Raw genomic sequence first — 21,096 nt, forward strand, 5'->3', positions numbered from 1 at the left:
ATAATTCAAAAGTAAATTCCAATGGTAAAATTCTGTTCAGAGATTGCACTTCTGGTCTTTATTCGGTTTTATACCCGAATGGGCCAACTTGCTTTTCTTCTGTTAGAAATCCATCAACAATTGATTTGGTGTTGACAAATCAAAGTCAGTATTGTGGTCCTTTAGTGACTCATGCTGATTTTGATTCTGATCATCTTCCAGTAACTTTTTCACTTTCTCATGAAGCAGTTACCAGACCCAATAGTTCTGTGTTTAATTACCACAAAGCTAATTGGGACAGGTATCAGCATCATATTGAGAATAATTTAAATCATGATTTTGTTTTAGAAACCAAAGCTGATATTGATTCAGCCTTGGAATCTTTAACTAATGCAATTTTGGATGCTAGGAATATTGCTATTCCTAAAGTCCAAGTCAAATTTGATTCTCCCATTATTGATGACGATCTTCAGCTTCTGATTCGTCTGAAAATGTTCGCCGAAGACAGTATCAACGTTCTCGTGATCCTGCACTGAAGCGAATTCAAAAGATTTGCAAAAGGTTATTGACCACAGATTCACTCTCCTGCGAAATGAAAAGTTCGCAAGAGATGTCGAACAAATTAAACCTTATTCCAAACCTTTTGGAAACTTTCAAAGGTTCTTAAGAAACCTCAAAACCCATCCCTTCTTTAAAAGATGGTGATAATATTCTATTAACTAATGGGGAAAAGCTCAAAAACTTGCTCAGCAGTTTGAGAGTGCTCATAATTTCAACTTGAATGTTTTGAGTCCTATTGAAAATCAAATTTCAATAGAATTTCAGAATATTGTTGAACAAGAATTTTCATCAGATGAAGTTTTTAATACGGATCTGAATGAAATAAAATCTATTATCAAAAAATTTAAAAATATGAAAGCCCCTGGTGAGGATGGCATTTTTACATTTTAATTAAAAATTACCAGAAGCAACTTTAAGTTGCTTGGTCAAAATTTTCAACAAATGTTTTGATTTGGCATATTTTCCCAGTAGTTGGAAAAATGCCAAAGTAATTCCGATTTTGAAACCGGATAAAAATCCTGCTGAAGCCTCAAGCTATCGGCCCATTAGTTTGCTTTCATCTATTAGTAAATTATTCGAAAGAATAATTCTTAATAGAATGATGACGCACATTAATGAAAATTCAATTTTCGCTGATGAGCAGTTTGGATTTCGCCTTGGGCATTCAACTACTCATCAGTTGTTGAGAGTTTCAAATTTAATTCGAAGCAACAAATCTGAGGGCTATTCTACTGGCGCTGCTTTTCTAGACATAGAAAAGCATTTGACAGTGTTTGGCATAAAGGTTTGATTGCGAAATTGAAAAGGTTTAATTTTCCGATTTATATCGTGAAAATTATTCAAAATTATTTGAGATCGTACTCTGCAGGTATGTTATCAGAATAGCAAATCTGATCAACTACCTGTACGTGCTGGCGTCCCTCAAGGAAGCATTTTGGGTCCAATTTTATACAATATTTTTACTTCTGACTTGCCTGATTTGCCCCCAGGATGTCAGAAATCACTTTTTGCTGATGACACAAGCATCTCCGCCAAAGGCAGAAGCCTTCGTGTCATCACAAGAAGATTACAAAAGCTTGGATATTTTCAATTCTTATTTGAAAGAATGGAAAATTACTCCAAATGCTGCAAAAACTCAACTTATTATTTTCCCTCACAAACCAAGGGCTGATTTTCTTAAACCAAAAAGTCATCACATTATAAAGATGAATGAGGTAAATTTAAAGTGGGAGGATCAAGTGAAATATCTTGGACTTGGTTTTGACAAAAACCTTACTTACAAGGATCACATTGAAAGTATCCAGGTTAAATGTAACAAATATATTAAATGTTTGTATCCACTTATAAACAGGAATTCTAGACTTTGTCTCAAGAATAAACTGTTAATTTATAAACAAATTTTCAGACCTGCCATGCTTTATGCTGTGCCGATCTGGACAAGCTGTTGCTTAACCAGGAAGAAAAACTTCAGAGGATTCAGAACAAAATTCTGAAAATGATTCTGAAACTTCCTCCCTGGTTCAGCACCAGTGAACTTCATCAATTAGCCGAAGTTGACACTTTGGATGTTATGTCCAATAAGATAATTGATGCATTTCGACAAAAATCATTGCAGTCTTCAGCTGCATTGATCCGCTCTTTATATAGTTTATAAGTTAGTTTTAAGGTATCCCTTTTCCCTTTGTACATGTAGGACCTCCTACATTTGAAATCACTGAATAGCGAAAGCTACAATATTTCATGAATAAATGAAAGTTGCTAGTATTTAAAATTGAGGTGAAAAGTCATCGTTTGTGATTGGACACTCAATAATATTTTAACTGAATGAATGTACATGGAAAAGAAATTTGAATAAATATAAATTAAAAAAAAAAAAAAAAAAAAAAAAAAGCTCATCGGGTGTGAGTCGTCACCCTGTGTTGTTGTTGTTCCCGTTGATGTCAGAGAGGTGTGGCCGGGCCGGGTTTCGTGCTGCAATCGTGCGGCTCTGCTTGTGAAGGATATCCGTGCGCGCACCGGAGAGAGAGTTTCCGCCGGGGGGGGCAGGGGCTGTCAGAGACGAGTCCGTACACCGTGCACACCACCACAGATTAGCAGCACAAATGAAGTTGTGAAATGAGGCACCGGGAAGCCTAATGAATTTTAACAGCTACCCAACAGGCGGACAGGTTTGGGTTGAAGTTTTTCCGGGTGGAGGGTTGGAGGAGGGGATGGAAATTCAGTGTAGTTGAGCTGGTGATGTGTTTTGTTTTTATTTTTCCGGATAATAGCTAGGCTGTTTTGTGAGAAGGTGTTTGTAGTTGTTTGTTCTAAGAGTTGGGTGAATAATGTTGTTTATTTGAACTGTGTTGAGTTAGAATTAAATTCGCACGGGCGATGACTTTGAGTACGAGTTGTTTTTTATGATTTTTGAAAACAAGAACTTTAAAAATATTCGTAATAACATAATACAGTAATTCTTCGGAGCGTTTGGTACGGTATGTCCACGCATCCTTCCTCCCCTGTTGATTCTGTGAAATGTGATCCGTTCACCGAATCTGTCTCTGCGGTTAATGCAACGCAGTAGGCCTGGCCGCTTTAATTTTTGCTGTACATTTTTGGGGTTACTCGGATGTACTGCAATTATTAATATAGACAAGAAAGGACTTGAGGCGTAATCTAACCGCAAGTTCTTCCAGGATGCTTTCTTCGGACTGGCTGCGCTTGTGTTCGATTAGATTAGATTAGATTAGTAATAACATAATACAGTAATTCTTTTTGAGTTCTGAATTTTTATTCAGTTATTCACGTTGTACTTATTTTTATTTGTTGAAATGAATTCAAGCTTGTTTTGATATTCTTTCAAAATAAGCAGTTTTTGAAAATTAAAATATATTATTTTTAATAACTTTCTCTATTTTTAAAGGTCCCAATCATAACATTTTTTATTTTTTATGTTTTTTAAGGTTTTTATCAGATCTTGAGAGTTTTATGAAAATTAAATTAAATTTGAATTCTTAATATTTGGGAATTTGCATTTTTTGAGCAAAGTTCTATTCATTTGAAAAAAAAAACGAGTTTCAAATAATATATCAAATAAAAAAGTTATTTGACATCAAAAAGTCCTTTTAACTATACATTTCCACCTCATCACCATTCCAGGCTGCAAGTTATTGAAAAACACGTATTTTTTTAATGTATAAAAATGGAAGGGGTAGTTTCGCCCCACTGTCTCAAGATATCGAAAAATGGACCTCGGATTCGTGATCAGGAACCAATATTACCCCTTAGAAATTCAAAAAAAAACAAAGAGGGGTTGGGGCAACTGCTGTTTCAGTTCGCGGAGAAACGAGAAATGAAAAATGTGAAATGAGAAATGAGAAATGAGAAATGAGAAATGAGAAATGAGAAATGAGAAATGAGAAATGAGAAATGAGAAATGAGAAATGAGAAATGAGAAATGAGAAATGAGAAATGAGAAATGAGAAATGAGAAATGAGAAATGAGAAATGAGAAATGAGAAATGAGAAATGAGAAATGAGAAATGAGAAATGAGAAATGAGAAATGAGAAATGAGAAATGAGAAATGAGAAATGAGAAATAAGAAATGAGAAAAGAGAAATGAGAAATGATAAATGAGAAATGAGAAATGAGAAATGAGAAATGAGAAATGAGAAATGAGGAATGAAAAATGAAAAATGAGAAATGAGAATTGAGAAATGAGAAATGAGAAATGAGAAATGAGAAATGAGAAATGAGAAATGAGAAATGAGAAATGAGAAATGAGAAATGAGAAATGAGAAATGAGAAATGAGAAATGAGAAATGAGAAATGAGAAATGAGAAATGAGAAATGAGAAATGAGACATGAGAAATGAGAAATGAGAACTGACAAATGAGAAATGAGAAATGAGAAATGAGAAATGAGAAATGAGACATGAGAAATGAGAAATGAGAAATGAGAAATGAGAAATGAGAAATGAGAAATGAGAAATGAGAAATGAGAAAAGAGAAAAGAGAAATGAGAAATGCGAAATGAGAAATGAGAAATGAGAAATGAGAAATGAGAAATGAGAAATGAGAAATGAGAAATGAGAAATGAGAAATGAGAAATGAGAAATGAGAAATGAGAAATGAGAAATGTGAAATTCGATCTTAGAAATGAGAAATGAGAAAGGGAGAAATGAGAAATGGGAATGAATTGAAAAATCAAAAATAAAAAATTTTTTTCGCTCAGTATCACACAATTGCAAACAAAAGTCCTTCCATGTGTTTGTGTAAATTTTCGTGCCCGATCACTAAAACGCAACAGAAAAAAACACAACCCCAACCAAAATCGACGTGACTAGCCCCGAAATATCGCCCAGCAATAGCAATTTATTTTGATAAATGAAAAATAGTACCCATTTCGGCGAATGAGATTACGTTTATGGCGTTGCTTTATTGCTCACTTCCCGAAAGAAAGACGAAAGCAAAAAAACGCGCTCGCACTCACAATTTCATAAGAATATTTCCGTGCACTCCCATAGGATCTGCCCTTTTGCCAGCAAAAAAAATGGGAGGCTTTCGAGAGAAAAAAGAAAAAAGACAACAGTCGGTACTCATACCTTTACTGTGTGGGCTCATGCCCCGTCTTCGATGACGATAAATAAAGGCTTTTAATCATGTCACTCGGCTCAGCGAGCAACGTAAGGAAGAATTCGAGTCCCTTCAGCGTGTGTGTGTGTGTGAGATCCTTTTGGTCTCCTTAGTTCTCAGGAATGTGGGTCGAAATCTGTTTTTATTGCTGGGAAGAAGAAGTACTTTTTGCTGGGGTTATGTTATGAATATGCTGCTCGTTCATTTTCCAGATGAAGGCATTTTGGTATTTTTTTTGCGTTTTCCTTTTGGTGGGAAAGTAATTTTATCGATGCCACAAATCATGCGAGCGTTTTGGGGGTTGAAAACAATTTGAGTGCCTCAAAGCGATATTACAGTTTCAAAAGATAATGTTGCAATTTGCAATAAGTTTAATGTTTGTAGAACTACATTCCAATAAAGCCATTATTTTCATGATCTCGATATTTCTTAGCAATAAAAACACCAAATAACACCGGACGTTACCTTTTCTCAAAGAAAAAAAAAAACATTTTCTCCAACAAACGTAACCCGGTGTACACACTATTTCTTATCACCACCTCATAATTGAAAATAGGCAATTCACCCCCTTTTTTCCAGCCATAAACATAAACATCCACCCCCGGGCCAGGACTTTTCAACCGGTGAAACACATTTTTCTCACATTCCATTTAATTAGAATTATTCGCATACCCTCGTTTGTGTTCGAGAGGGTCGCTCAACGGGGAAAGTCGTGCAATTTTCCTTTCCCAGAATGTAATGTATTTTTTTTCGCACCTTTCGGCGGGTCCCCACCGTTTTTTATGGGCTTTCTCTTCCTGATTGGGAACCTGGGCTATAAATATGTTGGCGTGTTTGAATGGATGAGATGGAAAATAAACAACTTTTCCGCTCGGCTATGAATGGGTTCTATTCGGATTATATTGCATACCATCGTTATGGGGAGTGTTATTTACGGAACAAGTTCGTAAAACCATTTCCGGACTCTCCATTCAAGACGAATTTCTTGACTTGTAGATTTGGGATAAGGTTATAGACTAGCCATTTTTGGTGTTTTTCTTCGAATAATTGTTGCCAATAAACACAATGTTTTATGTACTGTTTATTGATTTCAAATGCCTCGCTTCTATATTTTTATTATTCATGTCTCATTTCATTTTTCTCATTTCTTATTTTTCATTTATCGTTTCTTGTTTACCATTTCTTATTTCTTATTTCTCATTTCTCCCTTTCTAATTTCTGATTTCTGATTTCTCCCTTTCTAATTTCTCATTTCTCATTTCTCATTTGTCATTTCTCATTTCTCATTTCTCATTTTTCATTTCTCATTTCTCAATTCTTAATTCTCATTTCTCATTTCTCATTTCTCATTTCTCATTTCTCATTACTCATTTCTCATTTCTCATTTCTCATTTCTCATTTCTCATTTATCATTTCTCATTTCTCATTTCTCATTTCTCATTTCTCATTTCTCATTTCTCATTCCTCATTTCTCATTTCTCATTTCTCATTTCTCACTTCTCATTTCTCATTTATCATTTCTCATTTCTTATTGAAAATTTTTCTATTGTCACTTTCCACTAATTGTTTTGACTTTTTAGAGTTCGATTTCGTTTTCTAAAATTTAGTTTTTTCATTTTTCATTGTCCATTCTTCCTTAGGGGCCATTCATAAGCCACGTTGCACTTTTTTAAATTTTTGATAAAAGTTTAATGATTTGTGAAACTTATGATTTGTACTATCAATTTTGATTTTCAATTAAAATTCAATCAAAATAACAAGCAAACTCACCTGAAAGTACACGTGCCCCTGGTCGATCCACCCGATCGCCACGTCCGAATCGGCCAGCGTCCCGTCGTGCGAGAATCCCACCCCGACCCAGCCCAGCGTTCGGGCCTGGATCTCGAACGTAATATCCTGCGCGTTGGAAGTCCACAGCAACCGATATTTGGGATCGAAATCCACTATGTGATCCCACTGTGACGCCTCCACCACCATCCCCTGGGTGATCCAACTGGTGGCCATCACTGCCCACCATCCGAACCACCGGACAACCCCGGAACACTTTGAGGCCATACTTGACGATTTCATTCTTTTTATTTTTTTCACTTTTCGCTGCGCCTAAATTTGGTCACAAAAAACGCACTCTTGATCCCTTAGAAAAAACTTCCTGCAGAACTCGAAATTCTTCTCGGAATTCACACGAAATCACGCGCGAAACTACCGACGACAACGGGCCACGCCATCTGAAACGAGACCAGAAAAGTAAGGTTAGTTTTATACGACTTCGACGGGGCAAGTTGGCAAATGAAATCATAATTTCGTATCTAAATTATTAATGATTGCATTCCTGGCAGGCGCATTTTTGCTTCTGAAGCGCGTATCACACGCGAAACTTCACTGCCAGACGCAGTTTCTTTTCCAAAGTACCTACAAACGCCATAAATTAGTTTTAATTAAATGTATCTTCTCGAGCAGTGACTGCTGGAAAAAGGGCACGGAAAAAATATCCTGCATTACTTTTTGTAATACAAATCTCAACATTTCTCTCCGTGCCATCCCGCAGTTGCAATTCTAGCGCACTCTCTTACTCAAAAAAAATGTCACGCCGCAATATTTTTTCCCGCTCTCTTCTCATACAGAACCATAATTTCTACTTTCCCCCGGACTGACCACAGCCACGTGGCCGCCACACCAAGTTGTCCCAAGTGATAAGAACCAGTGATCTACTGCGGCACTGAGTGTGTGCAGTGCACTGCACACTGCCTAGAACTATGGCGGCAAGATGTAGGGCAACAGTTTTGTGCACGCAATTAATTCATATCATCTGATGTAATTATGTCACTGGTTTGTGAAGTTTTGCGCTTTTTTTGTGGGCTTTGAGTTTGATAATGAGTTGTGAAGTGAATGTTTGCAAAATACAAACTACTGGTAAAAGAGTAGATTATCGTGCTAAGCATTTTTTTAAACCTTTTTTTTGAATTACTCCACTAAGCTTAAAAATATCCAATAAGAACTTCTGGGACCATATCGATCGAATGACACGGATTTTTGAAAAATTGGTTAAGCCAGTTCCGGGAAATTGGAGTAACAATTTTCAAGGCAACCTCAAACTTTACATAAGAGCATTTCTCTACCAACACCGGAAATGGAATTTATTTGTTTTTTTTTTATTTGGCCCAAACTTTGTGGGGGCTATCCCTATGACCAAAAATGCTGTTTTATGTCATAGGTTCATCCATACAAGTCTCCTTATAATTTTGACTGCTTTCCATACAAAAATGGTACGTAAATATTCAAACAGCTGCAACTTTTTAGTAAATTTTCTTATCAATTTGGTGTCTTGGGCAAAGTTGTAGGTATTGTTGAGGACAATTGAGAAAAACAATAGATACACGGAAAAAAATTACGATTTTTTCATCAACTTGTTTTTAACAGAAACTCAATTTCCCAAAATACATAATTTTGGATTTTCGAGATTTTTCTATATGTTTTAGGGAACAAATAACCGCAACTTTTGAGCCATAACCCCTTTAAAGTTGCCCCAAAAAATCAAGACGAAATCTAAATATAATTTGCAAAGTCTTAACATGGAAAAATAAATTTCGTCCTGTCGGTGAAACCCTTTTTTATAGTCTTAAACTGGGTGCTGAAAAGACAGACTGCGTAACGTTTTTTTCGAAAGCTCCCCACTAATACAACTGCACTACAGCTGTAAACATAAACAAAGTAGAAGGCTATGTTCAAGCTCAAGCGTGACATATTTTTTGCTGCTTGAATTGTTTTGAAACATTTTGGATCTGTTGATATTAAAGTTTTCGCTGAAAAATTAAGTGCTTTGCGCTTTTTTTCTTCGTAGACTAAACGATGGGAAGCCAAAAGAGGCATTTTTTGTTTTCCACGTGATGACAAAACAAAATAAATTAAAGATCGATCACAATACTTGCCACTTCTTGGTGGCATTTTGCGAACAGGGAATTGGTTCCGCTTTGACAGTGCAGCGACCTCAAATTTAAATCATTAAATTTGTCCATTTTTCGAACCTCACCACAGTTCTGACCATGCGCGCTTACGCAAGCATAAATAATTTTACCCGTCGACACGCGTTGCGCGACAAATAATTAAGCTTATGTACAGGTGTGGATCATGAGTCATCCTCACCTGAAAAGCCCTTTATTAATTTTCGCCAATTGTTAGGCAATCAAAAAAATGATTAAGCTTTCAATTATGAAAGTGCGATGTTATTCCACAGGGGAAATTGAAGGTGTGGCTTAACCAAATTCATTGGCATGTTTGTTCAATGGAGAATTCGACCTTCTCATTATTGACTTACATTTTTGAGAATATTTGAGGAACATAATTTTGATATTTCAATAACATAATTTAAAGTTTCACGACAAGGGTTCGAACCCATGACTTCCGATTTTGAGGTGTACTCACTACACCATACGGAAAGTCATGAAGAATTGCAGAGGTCTGCACAATTTAATTCATGAGGTTCATCGATGCTTCTCATCGAAACGGACCACTTTTAGTAGAACAAAATTTAGTAGAGTTTTCGGGGACTGACTATAAAAACCCCAAAATTCTTGAGGAGGGGAGTTAGTTCCAGAGTTAGTTCCAGTCAGTTCCAGCCAGTTCAAGCCCAGTCCAGTTCCAGATCCTGAAGAAGCCCCAGACCAGCCGGACCCGCCAGCAGCCACCAGTAGCAGAGGCCCCAGTCCAGCCGGACTTAGCGGTGGAGGCCGCAGTCCGCCGGGACTTAGCCACTGTGAAGAGTCCGCCGGGACTTAGCCGCCGTGAAGAGTCCGCCGGGACTTAGCTGCCGTGAAGAGTCCACTCGGGACTTAGGAGTTCGGGGTCTGGCATGGCTCGGCGCAGAGGTCTGGAGGACAAGTCTGGCTTCAACATAGAGAACTTGTTCGACGAAGATCTCAATGCAAAGTGATGTGATCGTGCGCGTATAAGTTGACAAAAATGTAATCTTTAAAAAGTGTAATATACAGATAAGTGAAGTTTACTGATCTGTTTTGACTCTACAAGTAAATATCACAAAAATCCTGAAAGCCTAAACCGCTCAGGCCGTTCAACAGTTCTAAATTGAGGCCGCTTTGCGAACCACTATTCTGCAACCAGGTCTTAAACACAGTTAGCAAATGTAATCCTGTTAACGTAAAAATTGGGTGTTGTTTTAGCTTGATAATGTATCATTTTCTCAGGTTGGTAAACTCAATTTGTGTATAAACTCATTTTGTTCAAGTTTAAAAAAAAATCTGTTTCAGCTGACATATAAAACACATGTTTAAAAAAAATAAATTGCATACTTTATTTCAAGTCATAAATTCATTGATATTATGAAAATTTAATTATTTTTTTCAAGCCTTAGATGTGGCAAAAAGCCTCACAAAATAAGCAGGATGATAAGTCTCTCGTTAAAAAAATGCAAAAATTATTTATTAAAATAGTTTTTAAACTGACTGAAAAGTCAAAATTTTTAAAAGCCTATCATGGGATTCGTTCATGCAGATAACTTCACATAAAGTCTCCATAATGACCATTGCACAGTGGTCCAGATCGCGAAATCAAGTGGAAAATGGATATTCCCAAAAACTGTAACTGAGCTTTGATGTCTTCAGAAGAATTGTTGCAAATAAAAAAGGGCAACTTTTGGTTTGGTTTAAAATTAGGGTGATTTTGTAAATGGGTCATTCCATCTCAACTGTGCACGAAAAAGTGCAAATTTGAAAATTACCCTCTCCGATCCTGCTCAAATTTGGCAGAGCTGTTGATACTATCAAAACATGCAAGAATCCCGAATTTCATCCAAATCGGACCACCCCCTCCATTTTTGTACCTCCCCAAAAAATCGACTTTTTGGCGATTTTTGACCAAACCTCCTAGTTTCAAAAGGCGATAGCTCAGGAACCACAAACCTTAGAAGGTCGGTCTTAGACTCAATTTTGAAGGAAATTGGACGTAGAATCCATTTCCGTGATCAAAATGTTGATTAATTTATTTTATCTACCTGTATTGCGCAATTGAAAACTTTAAACAGCCGTATCTCAAAACACCCCAACTTATTTTTTTTATTTGACCTCACCATCGTGTTCCCCGGCCAGTTTTACAAAAGAATGACTTATCGACAGAAATGAATATGTTTCGTTCCAGAGATATCGAATTTTAAAGTTTTGTGTTTTCGAAATTACCTACATCAGCTTCATTCGCCGCATCTGCAAGAAGCACACAGGCGGGCTGATCAATAACTGCTACCTGGTGCTCTGCGAGATGATTAATTTAATTTATATTTTTATAATTTTACGCAAATATTTATTTAAATGGCTAATAGGGGAAATTCTCGTATGTTTAGCAGGTTAAGTCCTCGCTTCTAGTTTCGTCCAATTTGCTCATTTTCATTTAAACAACAAATGTTGCAAAACTTTTGATAGAAACTTGCTTGTTCACTTCTTATTGAGCTATGTATCATTCGATTTCAGTTAAAAACGCTTTTAATCAGCTGTATTTGAATGCCAAAGCGCTGATATGGCAACATAACAGGAATTCTGGAATTAGATGCTGTTCCCCTACATTCATCAATTTATTTTTGTGAAGGGAATATTTATTGGGTTATTTTGAATGCACCGTTTTTAAACGTGCTGCTAACCGTTTTAGATTATCTCCGAGGCCATGACTAGGGCCTTTATTATGGGCGGTAGCAAAACAGTGCCATTCAGCAAAACCCCCAAAACCTGCGTTATTATTATTATTATTATAGTTTATTATTGACATTTTACCATAATTTGGAAAATCTGATTTATGGTTTAAAAGATTGATCATATTAAATCAATTTTTATATTGTGAGCCAGCTCCATTTGATTAAAATATGATTTTGGTCAAGGTACATTTAATTTAAAAAATCCTTATACGTGAGGACAGCAGCCGTACTGTGTTCCAAAAATCCAAGCATGATAGAAGAAAAAAACACTGCTGCGGACGGTGTCGAAACCATCGCAACTAAATTTGGGGAATTAGCCGCTTTGCAGCAGATCAAACTTTGAAATTTTCTTACATTTTTCAGTTTTATACTTTCCAGAAATCCTTTTCCTACTCCTTGTGATCGTCCTTCACTAGAGTACAACGTATCAACAATTTGTATTCATTTTAATTCATATTTTTTACTCAATAATGTATCGTGCAATTATTGTTCAGTGTCACTAACAAGATTAATTGCATTTTCCTGCTCGCTCCGTCGGAATCCAATTCTGCCCTTTACTGTGTGTCGTTATTGCTCTGTCCTGTGGGTTAGCACAGAAAATCACTTTATTCATATTTTTGAGCAGATAAATATTCGCGATTAATCTCCAGTTTCCTACAGTGTTATAAAGTTATTTTTTGCCCAATTTGATAAAGATTAATTATGAATATGATTAAACATTATTTCAATAAATGTCCAGGTAGCATTTATTGATCAGCCCGCCTGTGTGCTTCTAGCAGATGCGGCGAATGAAGCTGATGTAGGTAATTTCGAAAACACAAAACTTTAAAATTCGATATCTCTGAAACGAAACATATTCATTTCTGTCGATAAGTGATTCTTATGTAAAACTGGCCGGGGAACACGATGGTGAGGTCAAATAAAAAAAATAAGTTGGGGTGTTTTGAGATACGGCTGTTTAAAGTTTTCAATTGCGCAATACAGGTAGATAAAATAAATTAATCAACATTTTGATCACGGAAATGGATTCTACGTCCAATTTCCTTCAGTCCTTGAGTCTAAGACCGACCTTCTAAGGTTTGTGGTTCCTGAGCTATCGCCGTTTGAAACTAGGAGGTTTGGTCAAAAATCGCCAAAAAGTCGATTTTTTGGGGAGGTACAAAAATGGAGGGGGTGGTCCGATTTGGATGAAATTCGGGATTCTTGCATGTTTTGATAGTATCAACAACCCTGCCAAATTTGAGCAGGATCGGAGAGGGTAATTTTCAAATGCTGTTCCGCTTCAGATGGAATGACCCAAATCTAATATTTCAGGAATATTTTTGGGTTTTTTTGTCTGCTAAAAAAATGTTAGGTTCGCAGAACCAGAAAAATGTTGTTGGGAGCACTTTTAGAGCTCTAAAAATCAAACATTTTTATCATCTCACACGTCAATTTGGACTTAGGGGCAAAAGTTGCAGCCATTTTAAGGCAAAAAGATGCAAATTTAAAACTCAAATATCTCGAAAAGGCGCAGGCCAAACTTTAAGCACCAGGTTGCATTCGAAAGAAGACATTTAGCACTATATTTGCTGAAAACATCCAAGGGGTATTTTTCTTTAAACTCGAGATATCTTCTTTTGAAAATGTCTTATTTTCAAGGGAAAAGTGTATGGGACCACTCTAACGAAAATTGAAAATTGTCGAAATATATGTTTTACCAAGTAATTTTGCCTGCTGATTCTAGATCTGCCCTCAGAGTTGTGCCGAAGTGTCAAAAGAATGATGTTTGGTCATATTTTAGGATTTTACTATAATTTTACAATTTTTGCTCCGAACAACACGTTTCTCTTAAATTTAACGTTGAATTGCTACGTTCAACAAACTAATTTTTAAAGGTTTGCTCAGATGCTTTCTATAAAATTAATCGTAAAAATCGTAGATTTCGTGATTAAATTTTGGTGTTTTCGACAAAGTTGCTTAGACTGGCGTGCCCAAAAACTTTTTAGAAAACGAAACGAATCCCAAAAATATTCCTGAAAAGTTAGATTTTCAAAATCACCCTAATCGTGAACCACCCTAATTTTGAACCAAACCAGAAGTTGCCCTATTTCATTTGCAACAACTGTTCTGAAGACACCAAAATTTCACCATTGTTCGGAAAATACATTTCCACTTAATTTTGCGATCAGGACCACTGTGCATTGTACTAAGTCCAATCCTTTTGAAGATACAGCGGCATTGAAAATAAAATTGGTTTCAAAATAACAGAAGCTTTGCCAATTTTTACATGGTTTTTGGTCATTTCTAAATGTTAAACTGTTTTTTTTTTTCATTTTTGAAAATATTATTACCATAGATAGAGCATTTAAAAAAAATTAATAAAAATTAGGCGAGAAAATTGTTTTTTGCCCGTTTACTCGACATTGACCAGAAGACGTATTGAATAATTTCAAATTATCTTGAATTTTTGCACCTCAAAATTGAAATGAAATTCAATTTCATTTTTTTTTATCAAATTATGTATTTTGGAGATTTTGATATTTTTCAAATTTTCAAAGGTACACCTTAGCATTATATCGTTATTTGAGTGAGAACAAGTGATTTAAAATAAAAATAAAATTAGATTTATAGTTTTTATCAAAAAAGTAGTTGAGAAGGTTTGAACTTGTTTAAAAATGATGTTTTTTTTTTTAATTTGTGTTTCCAAAGTAGCTTAACATGATTTAAGCAACTAAGCACTAGATTCGGTCTGAAATAATAAAAAAAAAATAGAAAAAATAAAGCAAATCCTGCTGTAAGCTCAACTCACATTTAACACAAAGCCTATCATTTATTCTCGCAAGGATTTGCCAACAACTTTCAAACAAATTTTTAACACCAGCTGAGTCTTCTTAACACGAGAGAAAAAAAAGTCCCAAAACCAATTCGACCAGCCATCACATCCCCAATTCTACATCCATAATCTCCCCGGGGCCAAATTGAGCGTTGAGAGTTGAAAAAAAAACTTTCCCATAAAGCCTCTCGGCATACAATTTTGACGAAGCCTTCCCGAAATCAAAGAGTTATAAAAGCTTTGCCGCCATCCAACCATCAAACAGGAAAGTTCGTTGCTCCCCCCGAAGGGATTGCGAGGGGCTGCTTAAGGGAAAGGAAAGGATATTTTTTGAGTGCGTAATCATTTCGAAGCGCTGAAAAGAACAAAAACACAAAGCTGAAGTACAAACGTACATAAAATATTCCAAAGTTCTTCCGTGGGCAAGGATTATAACTTTTTATTTTTCACCATCATCAGGAAAAAGCCCCGGAGGGGCTGGCCGCAAGTTGAAGTGAAGGTGTGAACGAGCTTGAGAGCAAAAGAAGAAAAAAAGACAAAAAAAGTATGCACCACATTCCCGGTGCTTTCGTTTCACAAATAAACATAACATATGAGAGTTTTCCGGCGCTTTTCGGCGAGAGGGTTTTCTTTTTTTTTTTGTTCTTGTTGCTGGCGGTGGTGCTTCCTGGCGCGCGTTTCCGCTTTTATTGCAATTATATGGCCTCTGAGCACTACAACGTCAGAAAGCACGCGCGCCCGCCAAGCTGGCAGCTTCCGGCTTTAGAGCGGAAATCGCTGGAGCAGGAAAAACAAAAGCAAAACTAAGAAGAAGAGGAAAAATCGTGGTATGAAGTGATTCTTCTCAACAGTCTCGTGAAAATGTGTGTGTTTTTTTTTGCCCTCACTTTTGCTGTCTTTCTTGGGCGTGCTTTTCCAAGCCGTTGAAAAGTTATGTTTTTCGCGGGCGCGTTTTCTCGTGCTTGCTCGCGATTAATGCCGATGCTTTGAAGAAAGAAGAAGAGCAGATTGTGGGGAAGATTCACAACATGGAAAGTTGAGAGCGATGAAGCGTTTTGCTGACAGATGTTGCAGCATTAAAATGGAGCTGTAGTTTTCTGCCAAGAAATTTAAGAATTTCAAGAAACCAGTTCTTTTCCGCAAACTCAAAAGAATTCCTCTGGGTGATGGATAGAGTGACAACTTCTGGATGGAAGCATCGACTCCATAAATATCTTCCATTCATAATTATAAAAAATGACGATATCGTTTTCAACTTTCTTAAAATTTCTTGACATAAACTCCATGTCCTCAAAAGCCACACATTTTTCATTCTTCAAAAAAAAAATAAAACAATGTTTAATGATCGATTACACTGCCGCTCTAATCATGTACGTCCCATATGTAAAAACAGCAAGCCGAGAAAAACGCGTGTCAAAGTTGTCCCGCCCATAAAGCTACGTGTTAGAATTTCACGAAAAAGTAAATTTTCTCCGACTTTCTAGAACAAAGTACTACAATTCATTGGTTTTTCTGATAGTTTACATGATTTTGAACCAAACTGCATCATTACCTCAAAATTGACGAAATTACATATGGGACGGACTAGCTTCGAGTGGCAGTACAATACTCTCTACTTTTGACGAACAAAAAATTGGTTCTACTTTGACAGTTCAAAATTGAGGCCGTTTTGCGAATCACTATTCAGCACCCAGCTATTACTCTGTTAATAACGTATAAATCTTTATATTATCGATAGATTGTGGCGAGTTTAAGCTTTAAGCATTTAGGCTGAAAATTAAAATAGAAGTTATAATGAAATAGATCCCGAAAATTTTGAAAAAAAATATTTATTTTTTTGCCAATTTCGTCAGTTTTCCATTTTAGCGCAAGGCGCGATGATAAATCTAGTTTTGTTTTTTCAAAAATCATAACTTGAAAACGTACGGTTCGACATTATCATTTTTTTAATGTTATGCGAAATTTTTCGACCTAGGCTATACGAAATTTTCAGACCTATGCTATTTGGACCACGACCAAAACACCTTTCAAAGTTTTCATGCGTCTTTTTCAACTGTTTGGCTGGATTTTTGGAACTCGAAATATATTTTTTTTTTGAAAGGCAAACTACTTACCTTTCATTTTTGTCCATAACAACTCAAATATTTGCGAAAATTGACAAAAATATTGTTTTTGTGACCACCTTAGAACGGTGTAGGTCACCCTAACGGTCAAAGAAAAAAATACGGGTCTAATTATTTCGGCTAAAGAAAATTTTTGAACAAGATCAAATAATTCTCTACGTTTTCATAAATCAACATTTCTTTGTAATTTTTCAATTTGAACGAAACTTTGTGCATTATCTTTGTCCATGAAGCCATTTTGCATCAATCGTTTTTCCTTACAAAATTTAGATGTGAATCTCAAACATCAGTGTCCTGAGGAGAGATTCTTTTGTCTTCGCAAGGTTTTCAAAAAATTTCTGAAAAAAATACAAAGGAAAACAATTATTTAATCGACTAAAATACTTGCTAAAAAAAAATTGTTTGGCCGTTGGAAACATTTTTCAAAAACTATGTCGCCTTCCCCTTTAAATGGGCCCAAAAAATCAGAAATCAAAATAATATAAAACAAACAAAATTTTCAGGAATTTAGATGTCTAATCAATGGAAAACAATTTTAAATGCATTTAGCTTATCAAATAATCATATTAAGCATGTTTTGACTAGATAAAAAATAGCTTGGTGTACCGCAAAATGGTTTTTAACGTTTCATGAAAACTTAGATATTTTGAAAACAAAAGATTATAATTTAACTGGTTTGGTGTAAAATGCATTTTAAAACGCTTTTTGCATTCAATTGACGATACCATGGCTTGAAATTTCTGTTGCCCCCTCTCGACTTTGGTCAGAGTCAAAAAACATAAACTTCAAAAATATTTGTAACGACTTTAGATTTTTTATAAGTTTTAGGAGACTTAAATTATAGTTAATTATAGAGTACCGAAAGTGGAATAGGCGGTTTTGGTCCAAGAATGTACACGAACGGGACCAACTTTTTTTGAAAGATCTCTCCGAGATATGAAAAAAGTCTTTAGGGCCAACTCTCTAAACCCCGGGGTTCAAAAGTTACAAGATGTTGAAGTTTGAGCAATTTGGGTTAAAATGTACAAAAAAATCAAATTATTGCTTTTTCTAAAATCATTCATAAAATCTCTATTTTAGTATGGATTTCAATCATCTTGACTTCATTCGACGCGTATCAGCAAAAACTATGAGTTCTGATACGTCTTAGCATGATTGAAACTTGACTTCTCTTGTTTCTATCCGTTTGAACAGTTTGTGCAAGAGGCATACCATAGAAACTTCAAGATTTTGAAACCAATTCCTACCCAGACTGCATGGAGAAAAAAGTGTTCCCAAAATCGTGAACAAGCGTTCACAAAAATGGGAACCACGAACAAGGTGTTCAAATCCCATGGTACGATTTCCAAAAACGTACCATGGGATTTGAACACTTTGTTCGTGGTCCCCAATTTTATGAACGCTTGTTCACGATTTTGGGAACTCTTTTTTCTCCGTGTGCTTCAGTGAGTATGGAAGGCTACAGTGCAATGTTGTAACAACTTATTGGGATGTTCTGTGTCATCCGAGAAACCCTTGGAGTTAAGACCGGTGAAGCTATCGCCGTAACAAGCAAGATGTCGACCGGTTTTGACCACGGATCATACCCGCAAAGTTTAAGACTATGGTAGACTACTTTGTTAATGACTTGGAGTTTAGAGAGTTGGTCCTGAAGATTTTTTCTCATGTCTCGGCGAGATATTTCGAAAAAAGTTGGTCCCGTTCGTGTACATTCTTGGACCAGCTCCCATACAAATTTGCCCATTCTCTTTTAAGTTTGAAAAAGAAATTATGTTTTTAAAAAAACCCTAAATATTGTCGAAACAAAATTTCGAAAATCAATTTTCATACAAAATTAAATTTGCAATCGTAAATGACTAAAAAAGCCTTGATTGTTCAAAATTTAAATTTGATGGTTTACGGCTTTTTTAAAGGCTTGAATTTAAAATAAACAAAAATATAATGATAAGAAAATTGAATGAATGATTAATTCTTAAGCATTGAAAATCGGTCCAAAGATAATGTTGATGTGTGACAGAGATACTGTTTCCTGAACATTGGACATTTTTTTGTTGATAATAAGAATGCCTCCTTTTCCTGGACCAAATTTATTTCCTGATTATTTGAAGCCAAGCTTTGTCATAATTTTGCAGGTAAAAAAGACAAGATTTTTACAAAAAAAAACAACAATTTTAAAATTCTAAGTTTTTCAAAGCAATTTCCAAATGTTGTTTTTTTTTCAATAGGCAACAATGCAAAATGCGATTTCAAATTATTTTAGCTAAAAGGTGAATTAAAAAAAGTAATGCGAGTATCTTTTTTTAGCATCGGGCAAAACCTACAACATTGCCGAAGCCACTTCATCGGTCAGATAATCTCTTCTCAAGATTCAGATTATGGACTATTTTCATAGCTCTTTGATTTGTACAGCTTCCAAAACGGTATGGAGTCTTTACTGGGCGAACAAATGGTGCAACATGCTTTCTATGGGCAAAGAAAAAGTACCCACCCCATTATCAACATTTTTTTTATGAATTTCCAAAAATAAAATGTAGGTACACAGTAAAAAACATGATAATATTACATCTGGCAAAAGAGACAAATTTTGCGTCAAAAAATGTAAAATTTTACATCAGGCACTGGTATATCTCGATCTGTTGATTATAACTTTTTCACACATTATTTTTGAAATATTACTCAGAATAGAGGTTTTATCAAACCATTAAGTTTTTAAACCTTCCAAAATACGACATTTTATAACTGTTTAAGCCACTTTCAAATTGTTCAATCATCAATCGCGTCTGAGGTAGTCTAATTCTAAGACGCTCTGTTCAAGTGTTGAAAACTTCTTCAAAAGTGTAAAATCTAACGCCCAATAGTCAAGGGCAGAACGCCCTCTTAAAAGCTGTTGAAAAATGAATCTGAAGAGGATGGTACTTTTCTTCATTTTTGACAGTTGAGCTTCGAAGACGGTCTTTATGTTTTGGAACGTTTTTTTACAATTATTTATGAAGAGGTGATCTTTGACCGAAAGATGTTTGCGCTTTAGAAAGCGCTCTTGAGAATATTTGCTTGAACCGTGAATGATTTTTTCTTCAAGTCATGACCGTGGAAAAATCCAGCAGTCATCTTCAGGATAAGAACATTCACTCATTGAGGACGTTGCCTTTATGTCGTGCGCGAAAAAAAAACTCCTCATCGGAAGCGTCTATTTGCCACCAAGTGGTGTCAGCAAATTCGATGAAATCCATCGTGGAGTAGCGTCCATCGTCCGTCGTTTGGCATCACAAAAGAAACATAATGGCAGATAATATTTCCACAATTTCATCATTCAAAGCAACTTAACGACAACAATGGAAACAACTACGTTGACATAGAAAGAAGAAGTAAAAAGCAGCATAAGGATGTGAATAAGTGTTTATTCATTCGATTGTAAGGAGCGACGTATTTCCGGGGGCCGTAGAGGACCCTCTCCCGGCCGAGAGGTTCCACATGACTGGAATTTCCACCTTGGGTTTATTGTGTCGTCCGTACTATTGTGTTTGAGGGGGGGGGAGGGGCGGGGAAACATTGTCCAGCTTCCGGCCCATTGTTAGGTGGAGGCGTTCCGTGAGTGCAGTGACTTCTTTGAATGTGGGCAAAGAAATTTGCCTCGACATTCTAAATCCGGGAAGCGTCGGATTTTTTTTATGGAAGGGCTAAGCTTTAACCTTTTTATTTTAAGTTTTTGTTTTTAATTTTGTTTTGTCAACTTTTTAGAGCTGAAATATGAAGAAGTTTCATTGCAAATTATCCCTCAAAAAAAATCCCATGCGCATAAAAGAATTTGAAATCCTTGAATTAAAAACTTCAAACACTTTTCCAAGAGAATGTTGGAAATTGTGTTCTTAGCTCACACCGAAAATTAAATACCATAAAAGCAGGGTGAGAAATTTCCCACTAAACATTTCTGCTTTACTGTATACCACTACTAGACATACGGTTCCCCTCAACCACTCGTGAATACCTAAGCTCAGTGTTTGTGTGCTATCATATGCATGCAGAAATGACACCAAACCTAACCTCACTTCCGCCGGAAGTGGCATCTGCCACACACTCCCCTTGCACAAACACAGCTAAACACTCCATTTAATTTATTCCTCTCATTTTCCCCTAAAACTGGCCACACTGCACTACAGTTCTAGCCGAGGCTGCCTACCCTGGAAAACGACGACAACGTGACCTGCAAATGAAATTATCTAAAACACCTTGCCTTTCTCACCTTGTGCCTTTTCCGCTCGAAAGGACCAAGGTCCAACTGCAAAAAAAAAAAAGTGTAGAACAAAACAGAAA

The 21,096-nt window shown here is 36.0% G+C and overlaps 1 protein-coding gene across 1 annotated transcript in view; it reads right to left on the reverse strand.

The window, feature by feature from the left end:
- LOC6053469 (MOXD1 homolog 2) overlaps positions 1-21,096 on the reverse strand; it is a 173,737-nt gene that overhangs the window by 102,481 nt on the left and 50,160 nt on the right. The window contains exon 2 of the mRNA XM_038250292.1: positions 6,927-7,381. Coding sequence (XP_038106220.1) covers positions 6,927-7,226 — 300 coding nt within the window. The 5' untranslated portion in view covers positions 7,227-7,381. The remainder of the gene's footprint in view (positions 1-6,926; positions 7,382-21,096) is intronic.

This window comes from Culex quinquefasciatus, chromosome 2 (assembly GCF_015732765.1).
Source record: "Culex quinquefasciatus strain JHB chromosome 2, VPISU_Cqui_1.0_pri_paternal, whole genome shotgun sequence".
Taxonomy (NCBI): Eukaryota; Metazoa; Arthropoda; class Insecta; order Diptera; family Culicidae; genus Culex; species Culex quinquefasciatus.